This window comes from Chroicocephalus ridibundus, chromosome 1 (genome assembly GCF_963924245.1).
Source record: "Chroicocephalus ridibundus chromosome 1, bChrRid1.1, whole genome shotgun sequence".
In the NCBI taxonomy this organism is placed as follows: domain Eukaryota; kingdom Metazoa; phylum Chordata; class Aves; order Charadriiformes; family Laridae; genus Chroicocephalus; species Chroicocephalus ridibundus.
In genome coordinates, this window is record NC_086284.1 from 209,634,605 (window position 1) to 209,661,617 (window position 27,013).

At 39.1% G+C, this 27,013-nt stretch overlaps 1 protein-coding gene across 5 annotated transcripts in view; it reads right to left on the reverse strand.

The window, feature by feature from the left end:
- Positions 1-4,361, reverse strand: part of CACNA2D1 (calcium voltage-gated channel auxiliary subunit alpha2delta 1) — a 430,557-nt gene extending 426,196 nt beyond the window's left edge. For all 5 annotated transcript variants that reach the window (XM_063323544.1, XM_063323542.1, XM_063323543.1 and 2 more), the window contains exon 1: positions 4,133-4,361. In XM_063323544.1, the coding sequence (XP_063179614.1) occupies positions 4,133-4,227 (95 nt within the window). In that variant the 5' untranslated portion in view covers positions 4,228-4,361. The remainder of the gene's footprint in view (positions 1-4,132) is intronic.
- Between the last annotated feature and the right edge of the window lie 22,652 nt (positions 4,362-27,013).

The window sequence follows — 27,013 nt, forward strand, 5'->3', positions numbered from 1 at the left end:
CATTTGGTCACTGATTTTATATAGAAAGCGACGCTGTGTACCAAGTCCAGTGACATTCTCAGCAAGACCCACACTTGTTAAGTCCATGTGCAGAAACCAAAAATACAAATGTCCCAGTTGTGCAAGCTCTAATTCGTATGACTCATATAGATTTCCCTGACTTGTCCTAATGACACCGAAACAGCAAGGATGATTCATGCAAATTAAAAATGGGAATACACAACTGCTTTTCTAAAAATTTCCTGCCTGCATACAGATATATATATATGTTCATATGTATATTATTTTTATCCTCTGTATATTATTTTTATCCTCAGATATTTTACACTAATTTATCTAAGTAGCAGATCTGTCTTGAATATAACGCATATTTTAATCTCTACATACAGAACAAGTGACTGAGGAGGAAAAAAGGATAAAAGAGAGAAAATGAATGGGGGAGGAAAATTAGAGAAAAATAAATTAAAAACGGACATTAAGCTATATCCGGAATGATGTAATTACAGAAACAGTACCATTGATATTGAAAGGCTTCATTTGTAGATTCATTAAAATTAAAATATCTGGTTTGTTTGGGGTTTTTTTGGTTCTTTTTTGTTTTCTTTTTTAATCAGTAAAGACAGGTTTCTCATCAGGAAGCAGTAGGTACATCTTTATATCGTACACTACTTACTATCAGTAAAAATATCAACACTCCTAAGACGTATGGTGTCAACAGTATACTTAAGAACTACAACACATTTTTAAACTCAAGACTATCTGTTTTGATGCTGTATAGACAAAAGAACAGAAATAAAGTGAGCCCTATGCTACCTTTACCAGGAAACATGCAAATCACATTTACTTAATAGCATTTTCTTTTTAAATCTGTGTAGCTGTGGATGATAAATAAATATACGTGGCTACAAAGAAAGGAGTGCTTTGCGTACTGCGTTAGCAGTAGCATGGTTATAGTGACAGGAGTAATATATACAACAATATTCTCATATAAGCGCAAAATACCTGCTGTGCTGCATGTATAAATGAATATTTGGAGTTGCTATGTTAAAAGTAAAAGCATGATATCCTATACCAACATATAACAGATCCCTAATACATGATACAATGAAAATGATACATTTTAATGAAACCTAACGTGTATCAATCAGTAACTAAACCTTATAGCTAAAGATCAAGACATAATTACTGCTATACTTAAAGAGTTCATTACAGAAAAGTCTTCAATATTTGTGGTGAAATATTCCAATCCAGGAAGCAACAAATGTGATTATACCACCTGCTCATATTTTCAATGAAAAATGGAGGTCCCCATTTCATACACCACAATCCTTCACTTTAAATTCTCTATGCATTGATGGGCAAATATATCAGAGCATTTTTGCCTGGTCAGAGAAGTAAAAGTAATCAAATGACTGAGATTTTACCAAACAGACATTGCTTAAACCTTCAGCATTTTTTGCTAAAAATGTTTCATACTTATATACTACTGTATTGGTGATAAAAACTTCCGGATGTTTTAGCAAAAGCACATGTTAAAATATTTACTGATGCAGAAGGAACAGACCACTGAAAGAAAAGTGATTGTACAATAATGAGTTGTTGATGAAATCATGAACTATATAGCCCTGAATATGCACAATTTTTCATACAACAGCTGGGAAATACTGCTTCCTCAGACCAACTTTTTAACTAAGAGAAAAAGAGACTGAAAATACTGGGAAGAAAACAAATAGCTAAGAACATAACATCAGCAAACCTTCAGTTCTTCAATTATTACTATCCTTTCTTTTCTTTATTCTCTTCTCCTGTCATTTTTTCCTATTTTTAATATTCTTAAAATATAAAATCTTTCACATTAAGGGCATTTGCATCAGTTCTCTTTGTTCTTCCCCATTTGCAATCTATAGTAGGAAACAAAATACCGCTGTCAAGACTTAAAAAAGAATCCAAAAATTGTTTTCTCTTTCACCTGTTACATCATTACTTTTTGCAAAGCAGCTCGTCCTGCATCAACCTGTTGTGCTGTCTTTTAAATGAACTAAGCCTTATTTGCACTTTGATTTAATTTCAAAGAGGAAACATTACTATGAAGGATGGACAGGTGCTAGAGATTGTTTCTACAGTATTTCAATGGAATAATAATGAGAAAAAAGAAAGCCAACAGCAAGTAGATTGTGTAGAACATGGAAATGCTATTGACTAACATCATATTCTGAATTACTTAATCATAAGTACAGTTATAATTAAAGTTATATTATATAATATGTTTCCCTGTTGACAATTTCTATTACCATGACTGGGAGTAAAGGTAAATTCTGAAGGGAATTAGCAAACATGGACAGAGGGACGAAAACAGTTTTAAGGAAAAATCACATCATGTTATGCTAAAAAGTGATCTAGACTTCTATTTGAAATCATACAACATTCTTTTAATTTCACTAGGTCCCACATTTCTTTCTCTTGTAAAACTAGAAAAATCTATGTAGGATATAAACTGTAATTAGTTGTGTATAATAAGCTTATCAGCTCAATAAGAAACAATAAATACAGGAGCTGAAACACAAGAAAAGCACTGACTTAAAAAGCCCTGGCTTTGTATTTTGTCACTCTTGCTTCTACATGGCACATCTTTATAAGCTGTAACACAAGAATATTTTAAAAGATAATTTTCCCTTCAATGAAGGGCTATATTTATTCAACTTACAAGATAGTCAGTGGTTATTTTACACTTATCTTTGTATTCCTTTCTTTCATTTAACAGTGCGAGCATCCCTTTGAGTCTTTCATAATGGAACCGGTACTCAGAACTGAATCCAATTATAACAACCTACCAGCAGTACTAATTGGTGAAAATGCATTGCTGGTAATTGCTGTAAACTCATCCTTCTGCACAGGATGAACGAGGGCAATAAATTCTACCCAGCATTAAACAATAGGGAAGACTACCACTAGCACTGTTTCTTTTATGTAAAATGTATTAAAGCGAGTCATCCACTTAAAAGTTACCTACCGGTAGCTTTAACCCAGATTTAAGGGTAAGTACTTAAAAAATGTAATATATATATATAAATAATAAGGTGAGGAAGAAAGAAGAAAAAGGAAGAAAACACAGTCATTAGTCCGTAATGTTTTGTTGTGGGTGGTTTTTTTCCAATCTGTAGGCGAATCTCAAATATGATGTATTGGCTTATTTTTTGCCTTTCTTTTATTGCCTGCTTTCATGATGTGATCTTTGCACTGCTCTGGGCAACACTTTCACGCTAATAAGCCTGCAGTGCTTTAAAGATTTCTATCTTACGGCCCCGCAAAACAGAAAGCTGCTTGTACCGAGAGCATCCCTCAGCTCTGGCAAAGGGGATTTTTGAGAAGCGAAGATTCGCAAGGCCAAGGCTGAAGAAAACAGTTCTTTACTTGGGTTGCTTTAAGCACGCCGAAGCCCCTCTGGTGAGGCACACGCCTGCGCACACCCAGCCACCCCCCCGGGCGACCAGGGACAGAAAACAAACCCTGCGACTGTCAAAATACCCGTGGTGTGCGCTGGAACACGGCCAGGTGGGAGTGAGCTGAAGCACAGCCTCAAAACTCAAAGGAACCCCTCGCCTGCCGGGTCCACACGCCTGCCGCAGCAAGGCGAGGAAAATCTGCCTTTTGCGTGAATTTTAACCGAATGGCTAAAGTTTTTAATTATTTTTTTGTTTGTTTGTTTGTTTAAATAGTGCTAAAACTCCAGCCAGGCTGAAATAACCTTTGTGGGAGGAGGGGGCGGGCTCAGTGTAACTCGAAACTTTCCTCTCAGCGCGGCGGAGCTGCCGGGGGTATATTTAGAGCTGGGATCCGCTTCTGTGAGGCGAAGCCCTCACCTCAAAAGTCCCGCCACCGGGGCACTCTCCCCACCCTCCCCCACCCCCCGGAGGGACCCTCCGCTACCCTCACTCTTTCCCAAACAAAACCAGCCGAAATCCTGCAATTTTACCTCGCCGCCACTTTCCGCCCGGACTTACTTTATTTCCCCTTTGTATTTTCGCCGGCGCCGCGCTCTTCCACGGGCGCAGCGGCGCGGCCGTGCCCCTTCCCCCCCGCCCCGGCCGTGCTCCCACCCCGCCCCAGACCCCCGGACCCCGCGGGGACTTACGTGGTGGCCGAAGGAAAAGGTCCCTCCGAGGAGTGGTTCATCACCAGGGACTGGAAAAGTGTCAGGCTAAAGACTAGCAGCCAGCCAGCAGCCATCTTCCTGATCGAAGATCGATCCCCCTTCCCCAAGTCGGCGAGACGGCAATAATAATAAATTCAATTATTGTGTGTGTGGTGGTGTGGGGGGGGCTGTTGTTTTTTAAAGCCTCCTCCGCTCTCCCTCCCTCCCCCCCCCCCACACCCACCCGCCCCCTCGCAGGAGGCGCAGCCCAGAGATGTGCGGAGAAGCGGGAGCGCGGCCGAGGGTGGGAAGGAGGAGGAGAAACGATGGAGATCTGTGGGTGGAGAGGGGGAAGACGAGAAATAGAGAAGAGAGAGAGAGAGATACTCTACTCTCTGCTACTCCAGCAGCAGCTCCGGCTTCATCTGATCCGTCGCCATCAGGGCTACTTTTGTAACAGATCTCCGCTCACTCTGTGCGTGTGTCTCCTTCCCTGATTTATCCCCCCGATTGCAGAGCAGAAGGAGGAGGAGGAGAGAGGCAGGCGGGGTGGGGGCTCCTGAAGGGAGAGGAGGAAAAGAAGGGGAGAGAGTTGGAGACGGGCAGATCGCTCCCGGCTCCTGCCTTCCCTGCCGGCGGCGGGGGAAAGTCGGGGCGGGGAGCGGGGGAGGGCGCCGGGCCCTGTGGCGGCCGCGCTCCTTACAAGGCAGCCGAGGAACTCCCCGGGCCGGGCAGGGCCGGGCCGCCCCCCGCTCCCCCCCGCGGCGTGCCGCACCTCCCCGCCGCCCGCACCCTATTTTTAAAACCGCTTCGTGCCTTATTTTAATTCCTCCTCGCTGTTAAGCCGCAGCCTCGCACAGCCCGTGTGCCACCAGCCCGGGCTGCGTGCGTTCGTAGATATGTACATATATATTTATATATGGATGGATAAACGTCTCTCTTTCCGCTGCTGGCAGTAGAAGCGCTCCTCAGCGCGGAGGGGCGAGCGCGGCGCGGTGCCGCTCGCGCAGCCGCTGCGCGCCCGCGGAGGGGTGGCCCCGCGGAGGGGTGGCCCCGCGGAGCGGCCGCCCCCGCCCTCTGCAGGGTCCCGTCCCCGGCGGGTCCCCGAAGCGCTTCTGGGAAGCGGGTCCCCGGGGACACGGCTGGGAGCCCTCGGGCTTCACCCCGGCCCCAGCCGCATCTCTAACCCAGGGCTTCATTTCAGATTCCTTTGAAAATTCGGAGGGCACATTCCCTCTGCCGCCCTTGATTTTCCCCATGCTCACGCATACCCGTCTCTGTGGCAACTATACGTGCTCCGTACAAATGGAGAAAGTAGTCCAGGGAAATACTTTTTAGCTTATTTACTAAAGCAGTTAAAAGTTCTGCGACAATTTTGATTTTCTTTTCAGTCTGTGGTTGCTATTTTTGTTTCTTTCTATTTCTTTTTATATGTTTCTGTTTATTTAATTAATTATTTCAATATAATTATGTAATATATTTATATACTTCTATATTTAATTAGTCCAACAGGTGAAAATGAAAGAGCAGACCCAGTATTCATGTTGTTTTCACATGCTTTGTATTTAAAGGTCGCATCATCTTGAATGTATTGACTCACTACAATTTCTATAAACCAGAAAAGTGCTCGTCTCTATTTTATAGGTGGCAAAAGGACCAGAGCTGAGATCCGTAAATGAAGAATTGAGTGTTCGCATTTCCCAGGCTTGAAGCCAGCACGATATTTCAGTTGCAATCTGTAAAGCATGCAGTCACTCATCTACATTGTTTCTGGATTGGAGCTGGCACTTTGGAGCTGGTGGGAAGCACTCCCAGTTTTCTTCACCTATCCACCTACCTGTAGGTACGTAGGATTCAGGGTTTGGATGCAAGTCTGAAATAGCAATTTCTAAAATGATACTGCAGCCTGAAGACTCAAACAGTCTGAAGAGTACCTGTAGCCCAGCTTTTGTAGGTCTCCATAGGCTTTACGGTTTTTCTACATCGAGTGGCAACATTTCAGATACTCATCTGTAGCTCTCATCTGAGCACCTCCACTTTCCTACAGGGATGTTGAGGCACCAAGGGTCTCTACTGCAAGGTGCAAGGGGTAACTGCAGCGTCATGGGGATGTGACACAGAGGGCCTGCTTCACACAGGATGTATCGAGATGAGATCCAGGATGGAGAGAAGACTTTGTGGACTTTGTTACTTCTTAGAGTGTAATTTAAGGTATCTCCTTATTCTTGAGGCCTCACACTCTTTAAGGGTAGCCAGTTTAACAGTAACATTGTCCAGTATCAAGAGGACAGTTATGAGCATGAATATTCAAAAAAAACCCACTGGTTCTGCTCCTTGATAGGACTTTGAAGGTCAGCACAAGTTCATGCCTAAACTCTACTGAGATTCACAAACTAGATATTCTGTTAGTTGTGCCCCAAAACCCCAACAGCCTCACAGTGGGCAATACAGTGATGGATTAACACTCTGGCAACACCCCTTCAGAAGAAAGGTTGGAAATGCCCCACCTGGCTCCTTCCCTACCTGAAGGATCCAGCAGCATTCAGTCATGTCATCTCTGCTCAATGGAAAATTGCTTATGTTCAATTCCCAGCTAAGCTTCCCCAGAGGACCACACACTGCCCACCAAGCCATGGGCACGAAGCTGGAAAATAGGTGATCTCCACTCCCACTGAAGTGGGCAAGCAGAAAAGGATGCACACGTTGGTGAGGGTGAGAAAGGGTGCAAATGACTCTGCAAACCCACCCGGGAAACAGTTTCAATAGGTGGGAATAAACAACATTGCTCTCCCTCAAATATATTGTTTCAATATAAAGTACAGGAGACAAAGAAAGATCGAAGAACGATAGCGTAAAATAATAAATAGAAAACTATAGGATTACACAGGAATGCATCTTTCATATTTAGTATAGTTTTCTGTAAGCCTGCATTTCTGATGCTGTATCAATCATTTACAGAGCTCCTTAGGGCAATAATTATTGCTACTAATAATTCCAACAACAATAACACATGGCTAACAATGCAATGGTGCAATGCATGGGTGGGCTGACACCCCACCTAGTACCATAAGGTCTGGATTACGACTGTTTCATCAGTACTAATACTCTGTAACAATAGCTGAAATACGAAAAAGCTGCTAGAGAAAATACCACTATGTTTTAATATAGCAATATTTGAAGCATCAAATCTACTGTGCTGTTTACAACTGTATAACGAGACTCTCTGCAAGGTAAGCCTACAGTGAATGTTGCTTAGGTGCAAGCGAATGCCCGCGGAGTTCACTGAGTCTACATGAGGAAGGAAAAGAGAAGGGGTGCCTACATGAAGCTGTGGCGTGGAGGAGAAATACCCAAGTTAGCTCCAAACAAGCCGATTGAAGTGTTGAGGAGCACCCAGGGCTGGAAAATGGAGCTCAGCAAGGGCTATCTGTGTGGCGTTCATGGGAAGACTCAGATCTGTGCCAGGCAACTCAAGTTCAGCTTGCAAGCTTTACAGGATTTACAAGCAAGGTTGGAGTAGAGCCCAGTTTTGAGAAAAGTTGGACTCCAATAACAGCAGTATTCCTTCAAAATTAAGTGAGGCTTGAAGCTGTGTTTTGAATTTTTGCCTTTTTTTTTTGAATCTGAAACTTAGGAAGCCAATGCCACCCTGACGCATGGGGAAGAAAAGAATGCAGGAGTTACTCCAGGACTAACGTGTTATTTACTATTTACTCACTCTTTTGTTTCACCTAATTATTTATGGATTAAAAATGCATTTTTATACCAGGTATTTAATAAAGATGCAGAACATTTAGAAATCTTGACCTCATCCTACAAACGTGTGGATTTGAGTAACTGTGCTCAAATGACTTCCCACTAGCTTTGACAGGAAAGTGTGATTGACTTAAAAATAATGCTAGCAGAATTTAATTTCTTGATATTTCTTCATCCTCCCATAACCCAGAAAAAAAAAGCACAAATGTAGTTTCATCATGAAGTTTTAAAAAGCCATTAAAATCTCCTAAGTGATCAGTTCCCTTACATTTGATGATTATGCTATTTCCCTATGCAGTTGCGTCTCAAACAATATTTTAAATACGTGGTTTTAACTTCACAGTAATGTTGCAGTGCAGATTTTCTTATAATTTATCTGTGTTAAGGTTCCTAAAGATCTATTACAGCTGACAAGTCTTCTTTTTTAAGCACTTAAATATGGACTTGAATGACAAACCACGAAAGTAAATCTTTCTTCATTCTTACTTCACTTCATTCTAAATTTATTGCCTGTCATATCTGACCGAGACCTTTCTGTGAAGGAGCTTTGAAAGTTTGCTTTGCACCTACTTGGTGAGCTTGGCAGCGTTAGGTTTATGGTTGGACTTGATGATCTTAAAGGTCTTCTCCAACCTAAGTGACCCCATGATTCTATTCTGTTCTACGATTCTACTGAAATTACTGGGAATCTTTCAATTGACCATGATGGTCTGTACATTAGAAATAAATATTCCTGTTGCAAAAATATGAATTTTAATTTTCATCGAACACTTCTCAGTTCAGTATATCAGTAACAAGTATTGATCAGTATCAATATCAGTATTAATTCAGGATCAAGCTTTTATCTTTAATTTTAATTTCTGGATGTATTAATTACATTTTCTTAAATTATTTACCCTGTTGCAAATCCAGCATAAGAGACAAAAGAGCTGGGCCTTCTGTCTCTTAGCTATTTTAAAACAAACAAACAAACAGAGAAACAAACAAGCATATTAAATTAGATCCAGATTCAAAGTTTTATTAATCTGGTTTTACGCTTGTACATCAACTCATTCTTCAGTAATTAGCATTGTCATAAAACTTTTGGAAAACAGTGGTGGTTCAAGATTTAACATATACAATGATGGCAGTAGCACTGGTGTGAATAGATAGCATGCAATGACCAAGTGTTTTAAGTGTCTTTTTTGGGGGCTTATATTCAATAAATTGGTAGTGGCTGTTATTCTTGTTGAGCCTAATCTGCAGTGTGCTGAGTACACTTCACCTCTCTGGTTGGGGTGACAAGTACTTCGCTAGAGGGAACCCCAGATGTCATTCAGTTCAGCCAAAATGTGCTTGCTGAAATACAGTAAAAAGTTGGGGTTTTTTTTATACCAAAACACCGTTTTGTTGCAGGCATGTAGTATTTTCTTTATGTTTGCGTGTTGCACAGGGCAGGAGGGGGTAATCTCACTGAATAATTCTCATTCTCTTTGGTTGTGCTGGGGTGACTAGAGGGTGCAGGCAGCCTGATCTCAATTTCTCATTTCAGGGGGAAAAATAATCTTATTCAAGTTTACACCAGATGGAAGTGCGGGATCTGGCGCATTGCAAGTGAGCTGAATTGGTTTACGCATTTGAATCGTATATAATTTTATACTGTAAAATATAAAACCTACAGTATAAAAGCTACATCCAGCAGCAAGGTAACCAACACTGTTTTGTTCTCACCCGTGTTTTCGTTCACATTTGAGTAAGCATGCTGAAGCTGGTAGCAAAACTTTCCTTATCTGATATAATTAAGTGGTTTTGCTTTTTTTTCTTTTTATTGCCAGATTTGAGGAGAACACTCATCCTACTTCTGGTGATGAGAGCGGGGAGGTATGCATTTTCACACAGAATGTTTTTTGTTTGGTTGTTTTTTTTGATGCTGATGTTAAACCAACAGTAATTTTAGGATAGTTTAATACTGAAACTTGGAGCCCAGCATAATAAACATTCTCTCAGTGAATACCAAAGAAAACTATCTTAAAACAAAGTGCTAGGCACGTAAAACTTCATCCATTTAAGGAGGAAGCGTAATGCAAAGTTTATTCATCTACCACTGATCCTGATAATCCTAATACGCAGGACACTGTAGCACTATGTGGAGATGGTATTTTAGTTCTGAAAGGCTCTGCGTTGATTTTATTATTATTATATTTCTAAGTTTGGAAGGAAAATTAACTTTTTTTTTTGTTCAAAAATCACTGTATTTCACAGTGTAATGTAGAAGTGCTCGTTGTAAATCTCATATTGATGTTGTGACACTATTCACAGAAAACCATAAATGTCAGTAATCTTGATGGAGGAAACTCTCAATTATAAATGTTAAACTGGTATGTTCTGAGTGTATAGAGAAATATAACTTCTAAGAACAGTCTTACACAAATAACATATATATTTTATGTAAGGATGTGATTAGGTGACAAAATATTTTTGTACAACCTTGTCTATCTTCCACCCAGCTGCTAATCTGTTTTAACTTAGTTTATTCTATCCCTTAATTGACTTTAAGCAGATACAGTTCTTGCTTGAAACCAAAAATGATGTATTTCTTCTTTCCCCTTGTAAATTAGACAATTTTCCCCCACATTTTCACCCCGTGGGATTCATCCTTACACCAGTAGAAGCTTTTCTAAACGTAAGTGTGCTACTCTCCTGAAATCTGCTATCTTGCAACTTTTAGGACTAAGAAATTGTACCTGGTGCCACTGGAAGGAGGGGACTCTGAGCTGCTCCGGGAGGTGGCAATCAGAACAATCACAGCAAACCTCTTCTGACGAACGGAGCGAAGCCACCCCAGTATCTCATACCTGCTTTACCCATCTAACCTAATCAACCAGCTGATTGTGAAAGCTGCATTCGGGAGTTATTATTGAGATTTTAATTAGCCATATTCCTGCAAAAGAATGGGTGTTGTCATACCATCCAGCTGCTCTTGGAAGTTCGATAGGGGGAGCTGAAGCTTAGTGGGGAAGTTGTACCTGACTCCCTTCTTTCAGGAACATAGTCGTTACTGTTCTCATTTTGCACTTGGTGAGATGCACAGGGACTTCCTACAAGGAAAAAAGTTTATTTTGTCTTATCCAATAAGTAACAACAGTAAGTACTGTGCTTTTAATTAAACAACTGTTGTTTAAGTGGCTTGTGCTCTTAGCAGAGAATGACAGCCTGAGAGTGCGTGAGCATTGGTATTCTTGTACGAGGTATTGTGCATGAACGAGACACGGTATTTGTCAGAGAATTGCCTCCAAGAACCTTTTACAGAGTGTTTTTTGCATTCGGTGTTGGATCACTGACCTCCCGATGCTTTTAAGTTTAGCAGCTAGGAAAAGACTAGTGATCTCGGCTCCATTTGTAGGCAATGGACATGGACCAGCACCCCCACAGAATGATGCATATCATCCTAAAATAGGTGGCTGAGATGATATCAGTCTCCTTACAAAATATTAGTGACCACAAAAATAACTCAGAAGGAATATGGGGCCAAGAAGAGGTGAAAAAAAAAGCCAGAGTGAGAGAGTTAAGAACAAGAAAGTACAAATCAAGAAGGCAGGGTATGCATGTGGAAATGAAGATAAACCATTGACTTTATATACCATAAAAGGAGGATAAAATTTTAAAAAGGAAAGGAAAGAGTGGGGTGGGGAGAAGTAAAATGAAACAAGAAAACAGGAAAATGAGGAGGAAAAAAATGGATTAGCAAGATGAGTTAGTAAGGGGATGGAAAACTTAGTGCTGAAGAAGAAGAGGTGCAGGCAAGGGAGAAGGATCACAAAGAAGAGAAAAGGGAAGGAGAACACGGACAGAGGTTTGACCTACACACTGATGTGCACCTTATTTTAGTTTTAAAAGATGGCAAATTAGGAGTCATAACAGTAAAAAGAAGATGCATATTTTACAAGTTGTTTAGTATGTCAAGGGAGGAGACTGACATGACTTTGCCGTGACCACGCTGTGCTGGATCAGAAGCCAGGTGGCTCCGTTATCTGGGATCGGGCCCAATCTAATATGCTTTGCCCCTAAACAGAGATTATTAACTTAGATAAGGGAAGCCACGGAGATTCTGTTCAGGAGCAGGAGGCTCACTGCTCGTGCTCAGGGTGAGGACAGGACCCACTCCTGTGTGATGCTGTATACCGCAACCTGACAATACGCAGTCTGCTACACATTTTACACCAATTGCAAAAATGATTTAAGGTAAACTTGAATCTTCTCGGTACCCATAGTTTCTAATGAGAGAAGCTGGTGGGATAGGTGGTAGACTTTATGCGAAGTATAAAGAAGTATTAATAAATAATAAAATAATAAATAAATATTTATAATGCTCCTTTTCCGATAAAGCCTAAGGGCAGATAGGTTCTCTCATCTCTTTCATGACATACTAAAAATTTTTAATGGTCAGTTCTTAAAAAATTCCAATTCAGCTTTTAAAGTGAAAAGTGAAAAGATAAAAGCAGATGTAGGTAAACTTGCACATCTGCTCAACCCCAGTCTCTAATTAAAATGAAGGAATGAATTTGAAGTTTAATTTCAAGCTTCTGCTATCATTTTAGCAGTGAGTATTTTTATGTTGTCTGAAAATGTGAAGTAAAAGTTTTGCATGTTCCCATAGTATCTATATGGGCTTAATTCTTTCCCAAATCATTCCTCATTGAACTGCGTAACAATGATGTCACTTACTAATAGGAGTTAATACCCCCTCTATTGTCCAAACTATTTCATAAGCCATAATTTATCAATACAGTAATGTTAAGCCCCCTTGTTAAAATCGTCTCTGCACAGTCTGCAGTTCCATGCAAAGCAAAAAGCGCAGCTCTGTACAATCCACTCCAAATGCTGGGATTAATTATGTTGTAGATTTCATATTACACTTGCAGATGTTATTAATTACTGCCACTCCCAGTTTAATAGCTGTTCCCATAGTAACTGTGAGAATTTAAAGAAGGTGTGAAGGGAAGCAAGTTGAGTAGTTGTTTTGTTGGTTTTTTGTTTTTCTAAAAGGAGGACAAAGGCAATCTGACTATATATATGTTTATATATTTTTTTTATTTATATATATATACTTATATTATAGTTGGACTTGATGATCTCAAAGGTCCTTTCCAACCATGAAGATTCTATGATTCTATGTATATATAAAAATACATAAAAATCCCTAAACCTTAAGCATCCCAAGATTAAAAAAATTAATGACACATGGGGATGTGAACATTTTCAGAAAGAATTATGGAACTTAAATCATGAATTACTCAAGTTAATAATCTGCTCTCACTTGATCCTTTTAAATTTAATTCTAGTTTTCACTTTTTGGTATAGTCTAGAAAGTTGAGTGAAGTCAGAGTGCATGCAGTGCAAGTAAACATGGAGTTATGCCTGGCTCCAGAATCACAGATTTTATAGATATAAACACACTACCACCGGATCTGGTTACAACTAAAAAGTTTAAAATCATAGATCTCTATTACTTGAAAGAATGAAGACTCAATCATAAATTTACTATCTTATGTGAATTATAGATTAATCATGTGACTGTGTCTCCTCAAACTGAAGTACAGTTTTTACATCCTCTGCTCAGCACATTTACAAGAGCAAGAGCACGGTGCATCAGCCAACACACCAAGTACCTGTTATTATCTTTGAGTCATCTCTAAATTCTCTCTTCAGACAACATTTGCTGTTGGCTAAGAAGTATTCCAAAATGTCTAGGTACAATGTCCTGGTAAAGGCAGATATGGATTTAATATTTACTCTCCTCTCACATGAGAAAATAAAGTGAAAATAAAAGCAATTACTGATAAATAACAAATGAGAGCAACTAGAAACTACTGTGGGGAAAAAAAAGGTGAGAATTATTTTGATATTTCAAGATGATACCTTGAAGTAACAGGAATATTTCCTTTTTAAAGGACCTTTCAGATATTTCTTTACATTTATAACTGATGGCTTTTAATTATTGGAGGAAACAGAGGAAATAGGATTATTGTAAAAATCCATTTTTTCTTAAAAAACAAAACCCCCTTCACTTTGGGAAACTACTAGCACCATTTCTCTGTAAGTAAATGTAGCGATCATTCATCATACTAACTCTTAAAATATCATATGAAAATTATAACAATCTAAGCTGTATTTCCATCAATAGCTGTGATTGATAGAAAATGTGTTTTTAAATGTTGAGTTGTCCATCCCTCGAGTACAGAAAACCTTTCCCCCACTTTGAAATGTAGATGACTGACTCCAGGAGTACCATATAAATGTTCCCCTTTTTATTACCAAGGGAAGTCCATTGTCAAGTCCCACATGTGCCCACCTGTGCTTTGGGTGTGAAATATAACCTTTTGAAGCAGAAAAGCATTTGTTCTGTGCAGTGCTGAAATCCTGGTTTCAGACTTTAAGTAGGTCAGAATTGGTGCCCAGTTTATGACTAATCTTCTTCAGAAGGGTAGATGGCACCCCAACTGCTTGTATGTATTAACAGTCCAGTATTTAAAATTGTCATCAAGATATCTACCTAAAGCACATGGTACGTAATAATCATCCAGGCCATAATAAAATAATTAAACGTATAAAAATAGAAGGTGTAAAAAAAAAAAAGCTCTTAATGTTTAAGATGATAAATCTGGACTGAGAATTTTCCTTTTATAACACAGATCAACTTTTTCCCAGTGAGCTGGGAAATTCCTGTAGGACCTAAGCATGTTCTGCCTCCCACGCGACACTTTGTAGCAGAAATCCTCTTTGAGGAGAAAAAATTCCTCTCCACAAGAGGCTACTGCTATCTTCTCCTCTGGCACCATGGGCTGGATGCCCACGTGCGCTGCCCTTGAGGCCAGCTGAACCATATCTTGCATCATGTCCTACAGAGAAGTCACCTTTCCACCTCCCCAGAGATTGCCTGGGGCCAGTCTGAGGCACCTGCTCAGAGAAAACAGCGGCAGCGGTAGATGGGACCACTGTTCATTATTGCCTGGAAATAGAGTTCCTTTGTTTCTTTTTGACCTTGGAAACTTCTGCCCTTGTCTAGCCTTTCCTTCTGGCCAGTCTCCCGAGGTCTGCTCTCTAGGCGTAAGAAGAGATGAGGAGATCGTTTTTGAAAACATGAAAAGTCTCGTGAAAACATTGAGAGGAGGACACAACCTTGAGCGTACGCGGGTAAAGGAGGCCGAAAACCTAATGCAGGATCAGAAAAATGAAAGGAAAAGGATTAATTAAAATGCACTAAAAGAGTTTTGAAGATGAAAAAGGAATATAAGTGCTAAGTATTTTTCTTTGTAACAGCAGCTCCGCTGAAAATCAATGGGGAAAGCATGGCTTTTATTTGAGTGTCAATTTGCATATTAATATTGTGATAGCATTATGCAATAGTATATAAGACAGATTGGGTAAATAAAGGCTGTGACCAAACATTTCAGCTTTTCCCTCACGTCTATTCGAAATAAAACTGGCAGAATGTCACACTGTAGGCTTGTCCTTGATTTGTTTCCAGTAGAACATTAATTGATGTGTTCCCGTGTTTTGATATGTGATTTACAAGCTCTATAACTCAAAGGGTGATTACAGCCAGACTAGCACTCTGGATGCCAAGCCTCATTTCAGTGAACTGTCCTGGATATTTCACTCTAGAAATCATGGCTTTCTAAATGCGTGGGAGACAATATTAAGCAGTGGCAATCAAGAGCACAGTTTTCTTTTGGTGCAGAGGGAGGGAGTATTTTGAAATAGCTAGTGCATCTGCTTGCTAGTTATTTTTTTCTCAAACTGGAAAATTCTCCAATGTTTCAAGCAAAATGCCCACAAAATACCCAGAAATGTAGAAGTATTCACAAAGAACATTCTGTATTTTTAAAAAATCAGTGTTTTTTTTCAAAGCAACCAAAACGAATAGAAGATGAATATGTACAACCAGCAAAAAAAATAATATCCATTTTCTTCCCCTAGTACTTCAAAAATTGCTTTGCAAAACTCTTGGTAACCCAGAAATTTTTGAATTATAGATTCATTCCAACACAATCTACAGTGGCTCAACTGTGACCCCTAAATACAAAGGCTATAATGGAAATGGCGAAAAATTCAAGCCCATTATTGTTCTACCCTGTTGTTACTATAATATCATCTATCCTTTTCATGTTTCATCTAGTTTTCTAATATTATTTCATTTGGTGAGAGGTGCTTAACAGAAAAAAAAATTAGAAGTACTTTTTTTAATAACTCTATTGTTAAAGGAGCTGTAGACAGTTTGTGTGTAGAAGGGAAAGTAATGTGATTGCAAGTTTATTCAATTGAAGGCTACTTCCAATACAGTGGCTTTGCAGGTTAATATCTCTTTTTTATAGATCATTTCTACTCACACATCAAAATCATCTAGAAGATGTTATTAGCACTGAGGAGCAGAGTACTAGAGGCTGGGTAAGGCTTATTACTATAACTTTGCAGAGTGAAAACTGGCACATGTTGGCCACAAAATTGTGGAAGCAACCAGCAGCAATAAACTGTTGATAGCAAAATATTGAATATATTTAAAACACAAATGCTGGTTCATCATTTCATACATTGAACCTTCTGTCTGAAAATTGTGGGTATAATGATTTTACTTTATCTGAGTTTTAGGTGAGTGCCATTGCCCTCTTTTTACCAGTGGGATATGTTGTCATCTCACTGGGATCCTGTGCCAGGGAAATCCTCTGTTCAGCATCATCGCAGGATTTGTTGTAGAGTCGCTGTTTAGGGAGACACTGCTTTACAAACACCTTTTGCAACAAGTGCAACTGCCTATGTGCAGGAGAGAGGTCAAGTCTATTACTTTTTAAACAAACTCACATATTTTGCTCCTCATCACACCACTTGACCGATTTTTCAATGGAGAATTTAGTGATGTGCAGAGTACTTGTTCTTATTACATGCACTTTCTTTTCTTTTTCATCTGTTGTTTTATCCGTATAATTTTGCACTAGAAAACCAAGCATGCCTTACTCTGTGCTCAGGAGGTGAGGAGAGTGGCCCAGCATCAGGCTTTTCAGTTCTACAGGCAACGTGAAATTTTGGCATTGGAGCAAAGTGGATTCTTAGCAGATGAAAGAATTTATGAGGACTTAAGCAAGGAAAAATAAACAGACAGTAGCAGTGTAGTTTTGATACGGCAAGAAGCGTAGGATAATTCAAGAGAGGTTGAGTTTGGGAGATGGGGCTGATTGATAGAAAGAAAGTGCACTTTTGAGGAAGTTTGGGGAGGAGAAATGAGGCTGAAGACTTTGTGGGAGGAGATAGGATATTGTATCTTTCCCTGATACTTCTAGTAAGCACTTTGCTATGGCTAAGAAATGGAGTTGCTGCCCATGGCCTTAATTACAGATAATTAACTGGTCTTTAGATATCTTTGAACTACACCATGCAAGGAATGTTCTGGGTATTGGGAACGAAGCCTTTAAATTTACTAAATATTCTGTGGAAATTACAATGTAGAATTGTTGAAGTCTAGAAATACAGTTGCAGCCTTATGTACACAGAGTGCCCAACACGCTGAGTGCCCACCTTCCCAAGCACAAAAGCTTTCTCCTGTTTGTATCAAGCTAAGTGAATAAAGATGCAAATAATGAAGCCCAGGTCATCCTGTGGCTTGGAACTTCCTGCCAACTGGAGATAATAGAATGAATTTCTTGCCGATTCTGCTGTATGAAATGAGGATGTTAGGGCTTAGCAAAACATACTCAGAAAATGATGTATTCTGGAGGTCAAAAGTTTTGGAATAAAATAAGAATTGCCAAAAATCAAACGGAAATTAAAACAAGAACCAGAAGTATCAGTACTTTCATAAAGGAGAGAAGCAGAGCCATTATACTTAACCTTATTAGGTTAAGGAAAAAGATGACACTGCTATGGCTATGTGACATAGCCTTTAAAACAAAAAGAAAAATAAATAATTTCTTTCATGTCTCTGACCTTATTTTTTTAAAATGCTTCAGAAGAGATTTTGAAGGTAATTAAATACATAGAAAAAAATGTGATAAAATGCAACATGGGTTTACCAATGACTTATTTGATCCTGCTGGATTAAGCTGATATTTTCCTTTGATTTTGTGGACAAGGGAAATGAAATACATCTAATCTACCAGGACTTTTACAAAGCATCTGATACAAAGCATCTGATACAATTCCACAAGGAAAATTACTAGCTAAATAGAGAAGTCAGGGATTAGTACGAGAAATTTAAAATGGATAAAGAATAGACTTAAAAGAGAAAAAGTTAAATGTTGAGGCAAAATTTTTGTTAGACAATTCTTTTAAATATTTAATTACAGACTTATTCCATCTAATATTTTCATTAGTAATCCTGGCTCATGATATGTGATTGTTCTGACAAAATTTAATGATGACACAAAGGAATTACCAATATGGGGGAGGGTCAAACATCATACAGGATGAAAAAGATGAATGATTATGGCAGTAACAGAGTAGGAAGAAAGTCATGACTCTAGGGACTAATATGAAAAAAATATTTGCTGGACATAGTAGCTGATTACAGGATGACTATGATCCATTGGTGTTATCTAGATGCAAAATAACCAAATATAATCTTGTAATCTGGTTCTGTTCCTCTGTATTATTTTTATAAAGCACTTGAATTTAGGCTGAGTGTGAAAAACTGGGGGTTTGAACCCTGTTTCTTACACTCCCATGCAGATATAGGCTGTGAGATCCCAAACAGATGAAATATAATTTCTTGCTCAATGCTGGAAAAAGCAACTCTGTTCGAGCATTCTCTGTCATTGTCATATAACAGCCTTAAAATATACAAACACGGGACTGGAACAGGCAGTCAGAATGCGTATTACTTCTTGCATTGATACTAGAATAAATTGTTTTAGTTTCCTTTTCTTTATTATCCTTATTATCTAATTGTATCAGTGATTCACCATTCAATTTAATTGCCTGCCAAAGACGCTCTGAGACCTTTTTGCTGTATGTTTAATTGTGTCAGCCCATATGCAGTCAACAAAACCCACAAGTCCTCTGCCCCCTTAGATCTAACACAGAGCAACAAAACCTTAATTTGCCCTCAGTATTTTCTGATGCTTGCTAAGAAACAGGCAGTTAATGCTTTTGTCCACCACCTTCTCAAACAGATGCATTTTCCAGAAGTGGAGAGAAGCCAAGGAAATACAAGTGCTTACTTTTTTTCCCGCTGACTCTTGACAGGACGAAATGCTCTCCAACATTATTTGCTTAGCCCTTCTGTCCTGATTTCTTCTAGCAAACCATTTACACAATGTGACTTTCAAATAGAGAAATTACCATTAATCCTATTTTTGAGCAAGACAGTTGTTTGGTACACTCAAATGCTAACTCAGCTCCTGGGCTATGGAGGCAAAGGTTGCTAAGGTTCAATTATACACTGACATTCTTTCAGACCGAAGTCAGAATGTTAAATTCAGTAATATCAGCTACAATCTCTATTTCATTTTAAAACTAATACGTGAATTTATGCAAGCCCAGAAAAGGATGACCGGTTATCTTTGCTTCAGAGGGATTAGATGGTGAGAGAGGAATTGCATGTTTACTCTGAACACATCATGAGTTATAATCTGGTAATAACTCAGCCACGGTCAGAGCGAGGTCTCCTCTCAGGAGAGCAATGGGGACTTGGACGTTTCCCTTCAGAAAGCGTTTTCAGATCTGGTTTTGTTCCAGGTAAGCATGAAATCCCAATCCTTCAAAATGTTCCACATAAATAAAGCAGGAAGTCAGAGGCAGCTAAACAGTGGTTTGATTTTACGTTTAAAATGTTAACACTGCTGAAAAATGCAAATGCAATACTGAAGCAGTCATCACAATTGGATTGAATTTGCTAAGTGCTTTGGAATTTTTGGTGAAAAAAAAATGGAGGAGTACATTTCAGAGTACGTGTAACATTTAATTTCAATACTCCACTCCACACTCTATTTTTACAACAGCTGAAATAAAATTTGAATGATTTAACACAAGACTTAAGTAACTACCAAATTACTAAAATATTTTTATTTAAATGGAACAATTAAAACATCTTAATTTGACTACATAGCTTGGGCATTTTTCAGTTTGACCCCATCCGTTAGTTTCTCTGTCAGCCAGTGAATCTCCCAAATCCATCTTTCACTCAGCTCTTTCCCTGAAACGGTCTTTCATGGTGATGTATGGCAGAATTAGAAATGAAGCTACCTCTAGCCTTCTGTAGGTGGAAGAATAAACCCAATAAACTCAAGATCCTGAAGTCAAAGGAGGAAAAAAATGAGCATAGAAAAAAAGAAAAAAGAAAACCAATGAACCACCACCAACAAGAAACCCGCCAAAAAAAAACAAATACAGAAGGACTTTAAATTACCATCATGCAGTCAAAAACCTGTTAGTACAGGTTTTCACTCCCAATAAGAGGTGTGTTATTGTTGAGGCTGTAACTCCTTTTATGACAGAAACTGTTCAGGGCAGGGTACCCATAAAAAAACCGGCGGGTGACATCTGTGCATTGACCTCGCTGCAGCTGCTGGCCCGGTTGGAGGGAGCTGGGAAGCCCGTGACAGGGGAGATGAGAGAGGTCTCCGAGAGCTGCACTGTGCACCAGCTCCCCTCTGCTCCTGCCTTGCACGTCCCATCCTCCAGCACGTGGCTTTCTTAATCATTTGCTCATTTTGCAGGAACCAAGAGGGAAGTTAGGAAAGATAAGTGTGTTTCTTGCCAAAGGCCAAAGGAAGAAAGTAGACCAAGAAGGACTGAAATATAATCTGTAATTTACATAGCTGCAGTGTCACAAAGGCAGGTGGGTGGCTAATACTTTGCTTTTCCTCATTGCTTTATCTTTTTTTTTTACTTTGTTTCTCTTATTTGCTTCTACACCAGATTTTTATTTTTTGACAGCTTGAGTCACTTACCCAAGGGAAAAGTAAAGAATAATATGAGGTAAAATTTGGAAAGAAATAATTATAGATATGTATTTTCTCAAAAGTAAAAAGCATTTTATTTTGTGGAAATCCCATACAACATTCATCAGTTTTGGAGCTTATTTTATATGCTGTTATGTGTTAAATTTACATTGGTAAAAAAACCCCACTGTATTAGAAATTTTATTTTTCTATTGTACGTGAAATTTTATGGTGATGCCTAGAAATCATAGGATAAAATAATGCTGTGATAGCAAATATGCTATCAAATTATTTCAGAGGGACACCGTGAAGAAACTACAGTAATAAAATGTTATTCGTTTCATTAAAAATGTGTTGGAACTGTTCCTGTTTCTTCTATTTAGATACAATCTTTTTTTTTTTTAAAAAACAGGTTGTTTTGCATTTATTTGTATTTGTACAACATCCACTCTATAGGTCACCACGTAAAGCTGACAGGTACTAGCCCATAAATAATAAATCATAATAAAAACTGGAATAAATAACAGATGTTTATAAGTACGGTAGAATAGACAAAGGTTGATAGCTGCAAGGAAAAACTCATTAAGAACACCACAGAGAGCTGTATTTACAGAGGTAAAATTTTCATGCTTTGAACAATGTATTTATTGTTAATAATCATAGAATCATGGAATGTTTTGGGTTGTAAAGGACATTTAAAGATCATTTTCTCCAACCCCCCTGCCATGGGCAGGGACATCTTTCACTAGATCAGATTGCTCAAAGCCCCATCCAACCTGACCTTGAACACTTTCAGGGACAGGGCATCCGCAGTTTCTCTGGGCAACCTATTCCAGTGTCTCAGCATAGTACAGAATCTCTTCCTAACATCCAATCTAAATCTACCCTCTTTCAGTTTAAAAACATTGTCCCTTGTCCTGTCACTACAGGCCCTGGTAAAAAGTCTTTCTTCGTCTTTCTTACAAGCCCACTTTATACATTGAAAGACCACAATAAGGTCTCCCCGGAGCCTTCTCTTCTCCAGGCTGAACAATCACAACTCTCTCAGCCTGCCTTCAAAGGAGGGGTGCTCCAGCCCTCTGATCATCTTCATGGCCCTCCTCTGGACCAGCTCCAACAGGTCCATGTCTTTCTTCTATTGGGGGCCTCAGAGCTGGATGCATTACTCCAGGTGGGGTCTCACCAGAGCAGAGTAGAGGGGTAGAACCACCTCCCTCGACCTGCTGGTCATACTTCTTTTGGTGCAGCCCAGGACGCAGTTGGCTTTCCAGGCTGCGAGCACACATTGCTGGCTTGTGTCCAATTTTTCATTCACCAGTACCCCCAAGTCCTTCTCGGCAGGGCTGCTCTCAATCCTCTGTTCCCTCTGTCTGTATTGATATTGGGGATTACCCTGACCCAGGTGCAGGACTTTGCATTTGGCCTTGTTGAACTTCTTGAGGTTAATTACCTGCTTTCATGGTCCTAAAAAATAGGTGCCTAATTCCTGGCGCCTTTAGTTACACTGGAGGAAGTCAAAAGCTCCTCTGAATAAAGGCTGAGGTCCTGAGGTCTGAGTTTCTAACCTTCTCTCTTCTAGCCTGATGATACCATACTGGTACAAATCAGAAGAAAACGTAGTTTAAGTAGATACCCAGTTAGTAAAATCTGTTGATAAAGAAGCTTTGATATGTAACTATTAATATGTCCCCTCTTTTGGCTTTTGAGTTTTGCTGTGGTTTGGGGGGGGGCTTGGTTTTGCTTTGTTACAAAATCGTTGTGATGAAATATTTCTGCCTGTAGGTTATTCTCAGCCAACACTTACGGGGATTCATGGGCTAAACATACTCTTTGGTTACCAGAGTGATGAAACTTATTCACAAACACAAAACCTGAAAAGACGTAAGAGCTCAGCAGTGACCACTTGGCACAGTCCAACCTTGGGAAATCTTTTGCAGATAAGAGATTCGGCCCAAGAATGTCAGAGAAATGCAATTGGTATAAAACCCCCAGAGAAATGTAACCCCTAGCCAGACACCCAGTCAAATGTCAGAACAACGCTGGTTTAGTGCATTTTCATTGCTGCTTTCACCAGTACCTGCAGCTTTGGCTAACAGGTTTCCTGTTCAAACAGTGATTGTGTTAGGAAAGATTTAACAATAGAAATTTGTTAATGTTGTGACTTGAGAATACCTGATCTGATGACAGTGCCCTTCCCAGAGGATGAGTTATCACTAGGGTAACTTCTACCTATTTTACTGGGTTTTAGTGGAGTTTCCTAACAGCAGCAAATATATGGCAACTTTTACATTGGTGCCAGTGATGGCAAAAATAAAATTTGACAGGGTAGGGAGGATACCTGTGCTTATTTTCTTTGGGTCTTTTTAGCAGAGAGTCTCACCTTCTCAGGGGATTTCAGATGATTTTAGTTCGATTTTAGGCAATTTTTTTACCTATCTACTTACCTATCTCCTTACGGAAGAGACTCTGGGTTCAGAGGCACATGGCAAGTCACTACTTCTGTATCCGTACAGCAAGAGTTAATCTCTCCATTGCCAGAGACAGCATATCTTCCTGATGTGGGTGCTTCATCGAGACATCTAAAGTAATGTTACATTAGTCTGAGTCAAAAAGACACGAATTAAGCCTCAGCAGTTCACATATCGTCCAGTAAATATATGCGGGGACCACATATTAAACCATGAACACAAATAAATGGTGAAAACATAGTTCCTATATGGGTTCTTGCATACTCTACATGTAATATTGTCTACAAGCTCTTGTCTTACTGTTGTGATGGCACGAACAAAATTTACGATGAGGTATATATATGGTGTAGAAGTATGAGGGAGAGTCGTGGGAAGATGGAGAAAACACACAATGGGGACTGGATTAAGGTCGCAGAGGTAGCTTTTGAATGCCTGACTCTGTAACCTGTGCAACCTTAATAATGTCATTTTAATGCATACTATGTTGTATTTGTTTAATGCCTCAGAGTAGCTACATTTGGAATGAACTTCATCACCTACACTGAAGGAAGCAACTCAATAGGTCCCGACCCAGCATGGCCTGTTGTGATCAGCCTGCGTAAGGTCATACCCATCACCCTTAGCCCTGAGAGCTGATGACAGGGTGCAGAAATATTCTGTCCTCTGTTTCACAAGAGCCTAATTGCTCACTTTGTCATGTTGATCTTGTAACATGTCTCCTGCTCCTACTGCTTCTCAGTAATTTTCTGCATAGAAATACCCTCTGTGCACTGTCACCATTCACTCTGTGACATGGTGAAAGTACTGTACAGGCTATTTCTGTTAGATTTCACCGGGGAATGTTATTTCTCCCTGGAGCTGCTTCCATCAGCTTCATGCTATTTCTATCTCCAAAGAAACAATTCTAAGCAGCACCCTTTCTACTGATATCAATCCTTTCCCCTCCTCCCTCTCAGAGCTGGCAGTCATAGTTGACCGTGTGCCAAATTAAAATTCAAGAGGGTTACTGTCCAAAGTGTTTGATATATTCTAATGCTCCAGGATCCTTTCACTGTAATGTCATCCTATACTTGAGCAATGCATTGCCCAGCTCCCGAATTCCCCTGAATTCAATGCGTCCAGAATCCTAAGCAATGCGCTTGTGTTAGGGCAGCTCTGTCAATTATAATATCAGTCTGCAGCAAGCTATTATGACTTTATGGTCTTAGATGTCCTGAGCGAGTTCAGCCGCGGTTTAACGAGCTGCCTCTTTCTCCGCAGTCCTGTGGGCCATTTGCTTGGATAGAGAGTGGGGAGGGGTGATGGGAGGGAGATGGAGAGAACAACACATTAACCTTCTCCATGCCTTGGAGAGTCCCCAACTCCATGAACAGAACCACAACTCCAGTCTGAATCTGAAGAACAGCATTTAACTTTTGTGATCTCCTCACCATTGCTTTGAAGACCATTTTACTTAATTAGAAAAAATGCACCCAGATTATATCCAGATCACTGGCATCATATGTTACCCTCAGCTGCCCCATAGAAAAGACAAACATCATTAAACATAAAATCTCTTCACAAATGCTATCCTGTCACCAGTTATTTCATGCAATGTTATCTTCTTTTCTTCCCTATTTACCTAATGACTTGGTGTTGTTATTTATACTACTTCTGTGTTGATTTATCCTGCCACCATATGTTCACTCACTTTAAATTTGATGATAATGATCTTCTGTGGTATATGCACTTCCAGGTATTAATTACCGCTGAGATTCAGATGTTGGCTTTCAGAAATAAAAAGGCGATTTCTTTGTATTTTTTACCTTTCAGAAATACAGGTTTCTTTTGTAAAAGGAGGAGAAAAAAGTTTTTGTTTTAAAGGATTAATCTTTAAAATAGCATAGAACTACAGAAGAAATATGAACGGTGAAAAAAAATAAAAATCTGTCAAACTTTCTCCATTTCTAAAACTTTACTTTCGTAGTTCTGACTGCTAAATGTAACTGTTGTATAGTTTCAGAGGATATTCAAATCCTCTGAATTGCACAACCTATGACAAGAAGAAAACATCTAGGCAGATCTGTATATACTTAACGCTGAAAAGAAACTTCACTCCTCACTGATACCTGCCACTATAATTCTTGTATATGATATACTACATTATGCTAATGTTTTAGGAACCATAAGCCACCTGTCTGATACAATGGTCAAAGTGTTTTTTGTAGGATGGAAATTCATAACTGATGATCTTCATGTTTACTTTGTATTCTGCATTCACTCCGTTTTGCAGGATGGAGTGCCAAAAATGAAGATTTTGGCTCTAGCGAAAAGGATGCTCTTAATTCATTTATTCACTTTGGTGGGACACAGGAAAGGTTTCAGCTGATGTTTGTTTTCATAATCCCATAAATCCTGTCCTTTAGCAGAAAAACACATCAGAGATGAAAGCCGTAGAAAACCACTTTCCTAACTTTCCTGTGGAAAGAGTAAGGACATGTTGGTTTTGCTGGTCACGCATTGCTGAAGAATTTGATTTTTATTGATAAGTTTGGCTCCTTATGAAGTTACCTGGGAATTTAGAATTACTCTGCAGCAGTCATCAGAACTGCAGTATCCTTAATGATTCTCTTTCCTTCACTGAGCTAGCATTAAACAAGCTGTCTTTTGTATACCAGACTGCAGGCTGCATCAGAATATATATATATACTAACAACTTGATGGTGAAAACTGTACCCTCAGAACAGAGAGGAATCAAAGCTGCAAGCATTAATTGACCAACTGAAACACCTGCTTCTATTTCATCTACAGAGGAAGTTCGGAGAAGAAAGAGTTTATCAGTCAAACCCCATATTTAATCACAAAGTGGTTTAGATAATTTAGTTTTGATCCACAAGCTGAGCTGAAAAACATTGGGAAATATTTTGATTTCATCCAATTTAAATAAAAATATTTTCTTTTAAAACAGACTGTAAATTAAACATTTCAAACCCCAACAATAAAATATTGGCCTTTCAGTTTTTGTTTTATTTCAAAGTATAAAATTAAGTTTGGAAATGGAACCCTATTTCAAATGGTTTAATTTTGCACATGTTGAAAAGAAAAAATTAAAAAAAATAGAAATTTAAATTTGGATATCAGGGCAGAAGATTTTTATAAGTTTGGTGCAGATATCTATCTATCTATCTATCTATCTATCTATCTATCTATCTATCTATCTATCTACCTACCTACCTACCTACCTACCTACCTACCTATCTATCTCTATTTATCTGTCTACCTACCTACCTATATCTTTGGCCTATCTGAAGCTGTAATTTTAAAGAATTATATATTCATTGATTTATTTCTTTTATTGAGGTCTATCTATAGCATAAATTTTATATGGCCTGGAAGCTTGTACCTCTAAAAACATGGCAATAACCAGCATCAGGTTATTTTAGGGGAATGAAAGGCTGAATCTCTTTTTAATCTTCAAACGAAAAAAAAAAATCATCTTTAGTGTTTTTACCTCTGAGGATACTATAGGCACCCATTCTTTCAGGCGTGGCCTGTGATCCTGTGGTTTGTGCACATACTTTGCCATTATAGCTAACTATAAGTATGATTCAGTAAACTTTTGAGTATAATATGACTACACCTATGTAAATGGTTATCTAAATGTTAAAGTGCTTAGAATAGGCATGTTTGGCCTTTCTGATTTTATCATTTTTAGCCAGGAAATGCTGACTTTTGTGTGAGGTGAAAGAATGCAACTTCAGAACTGC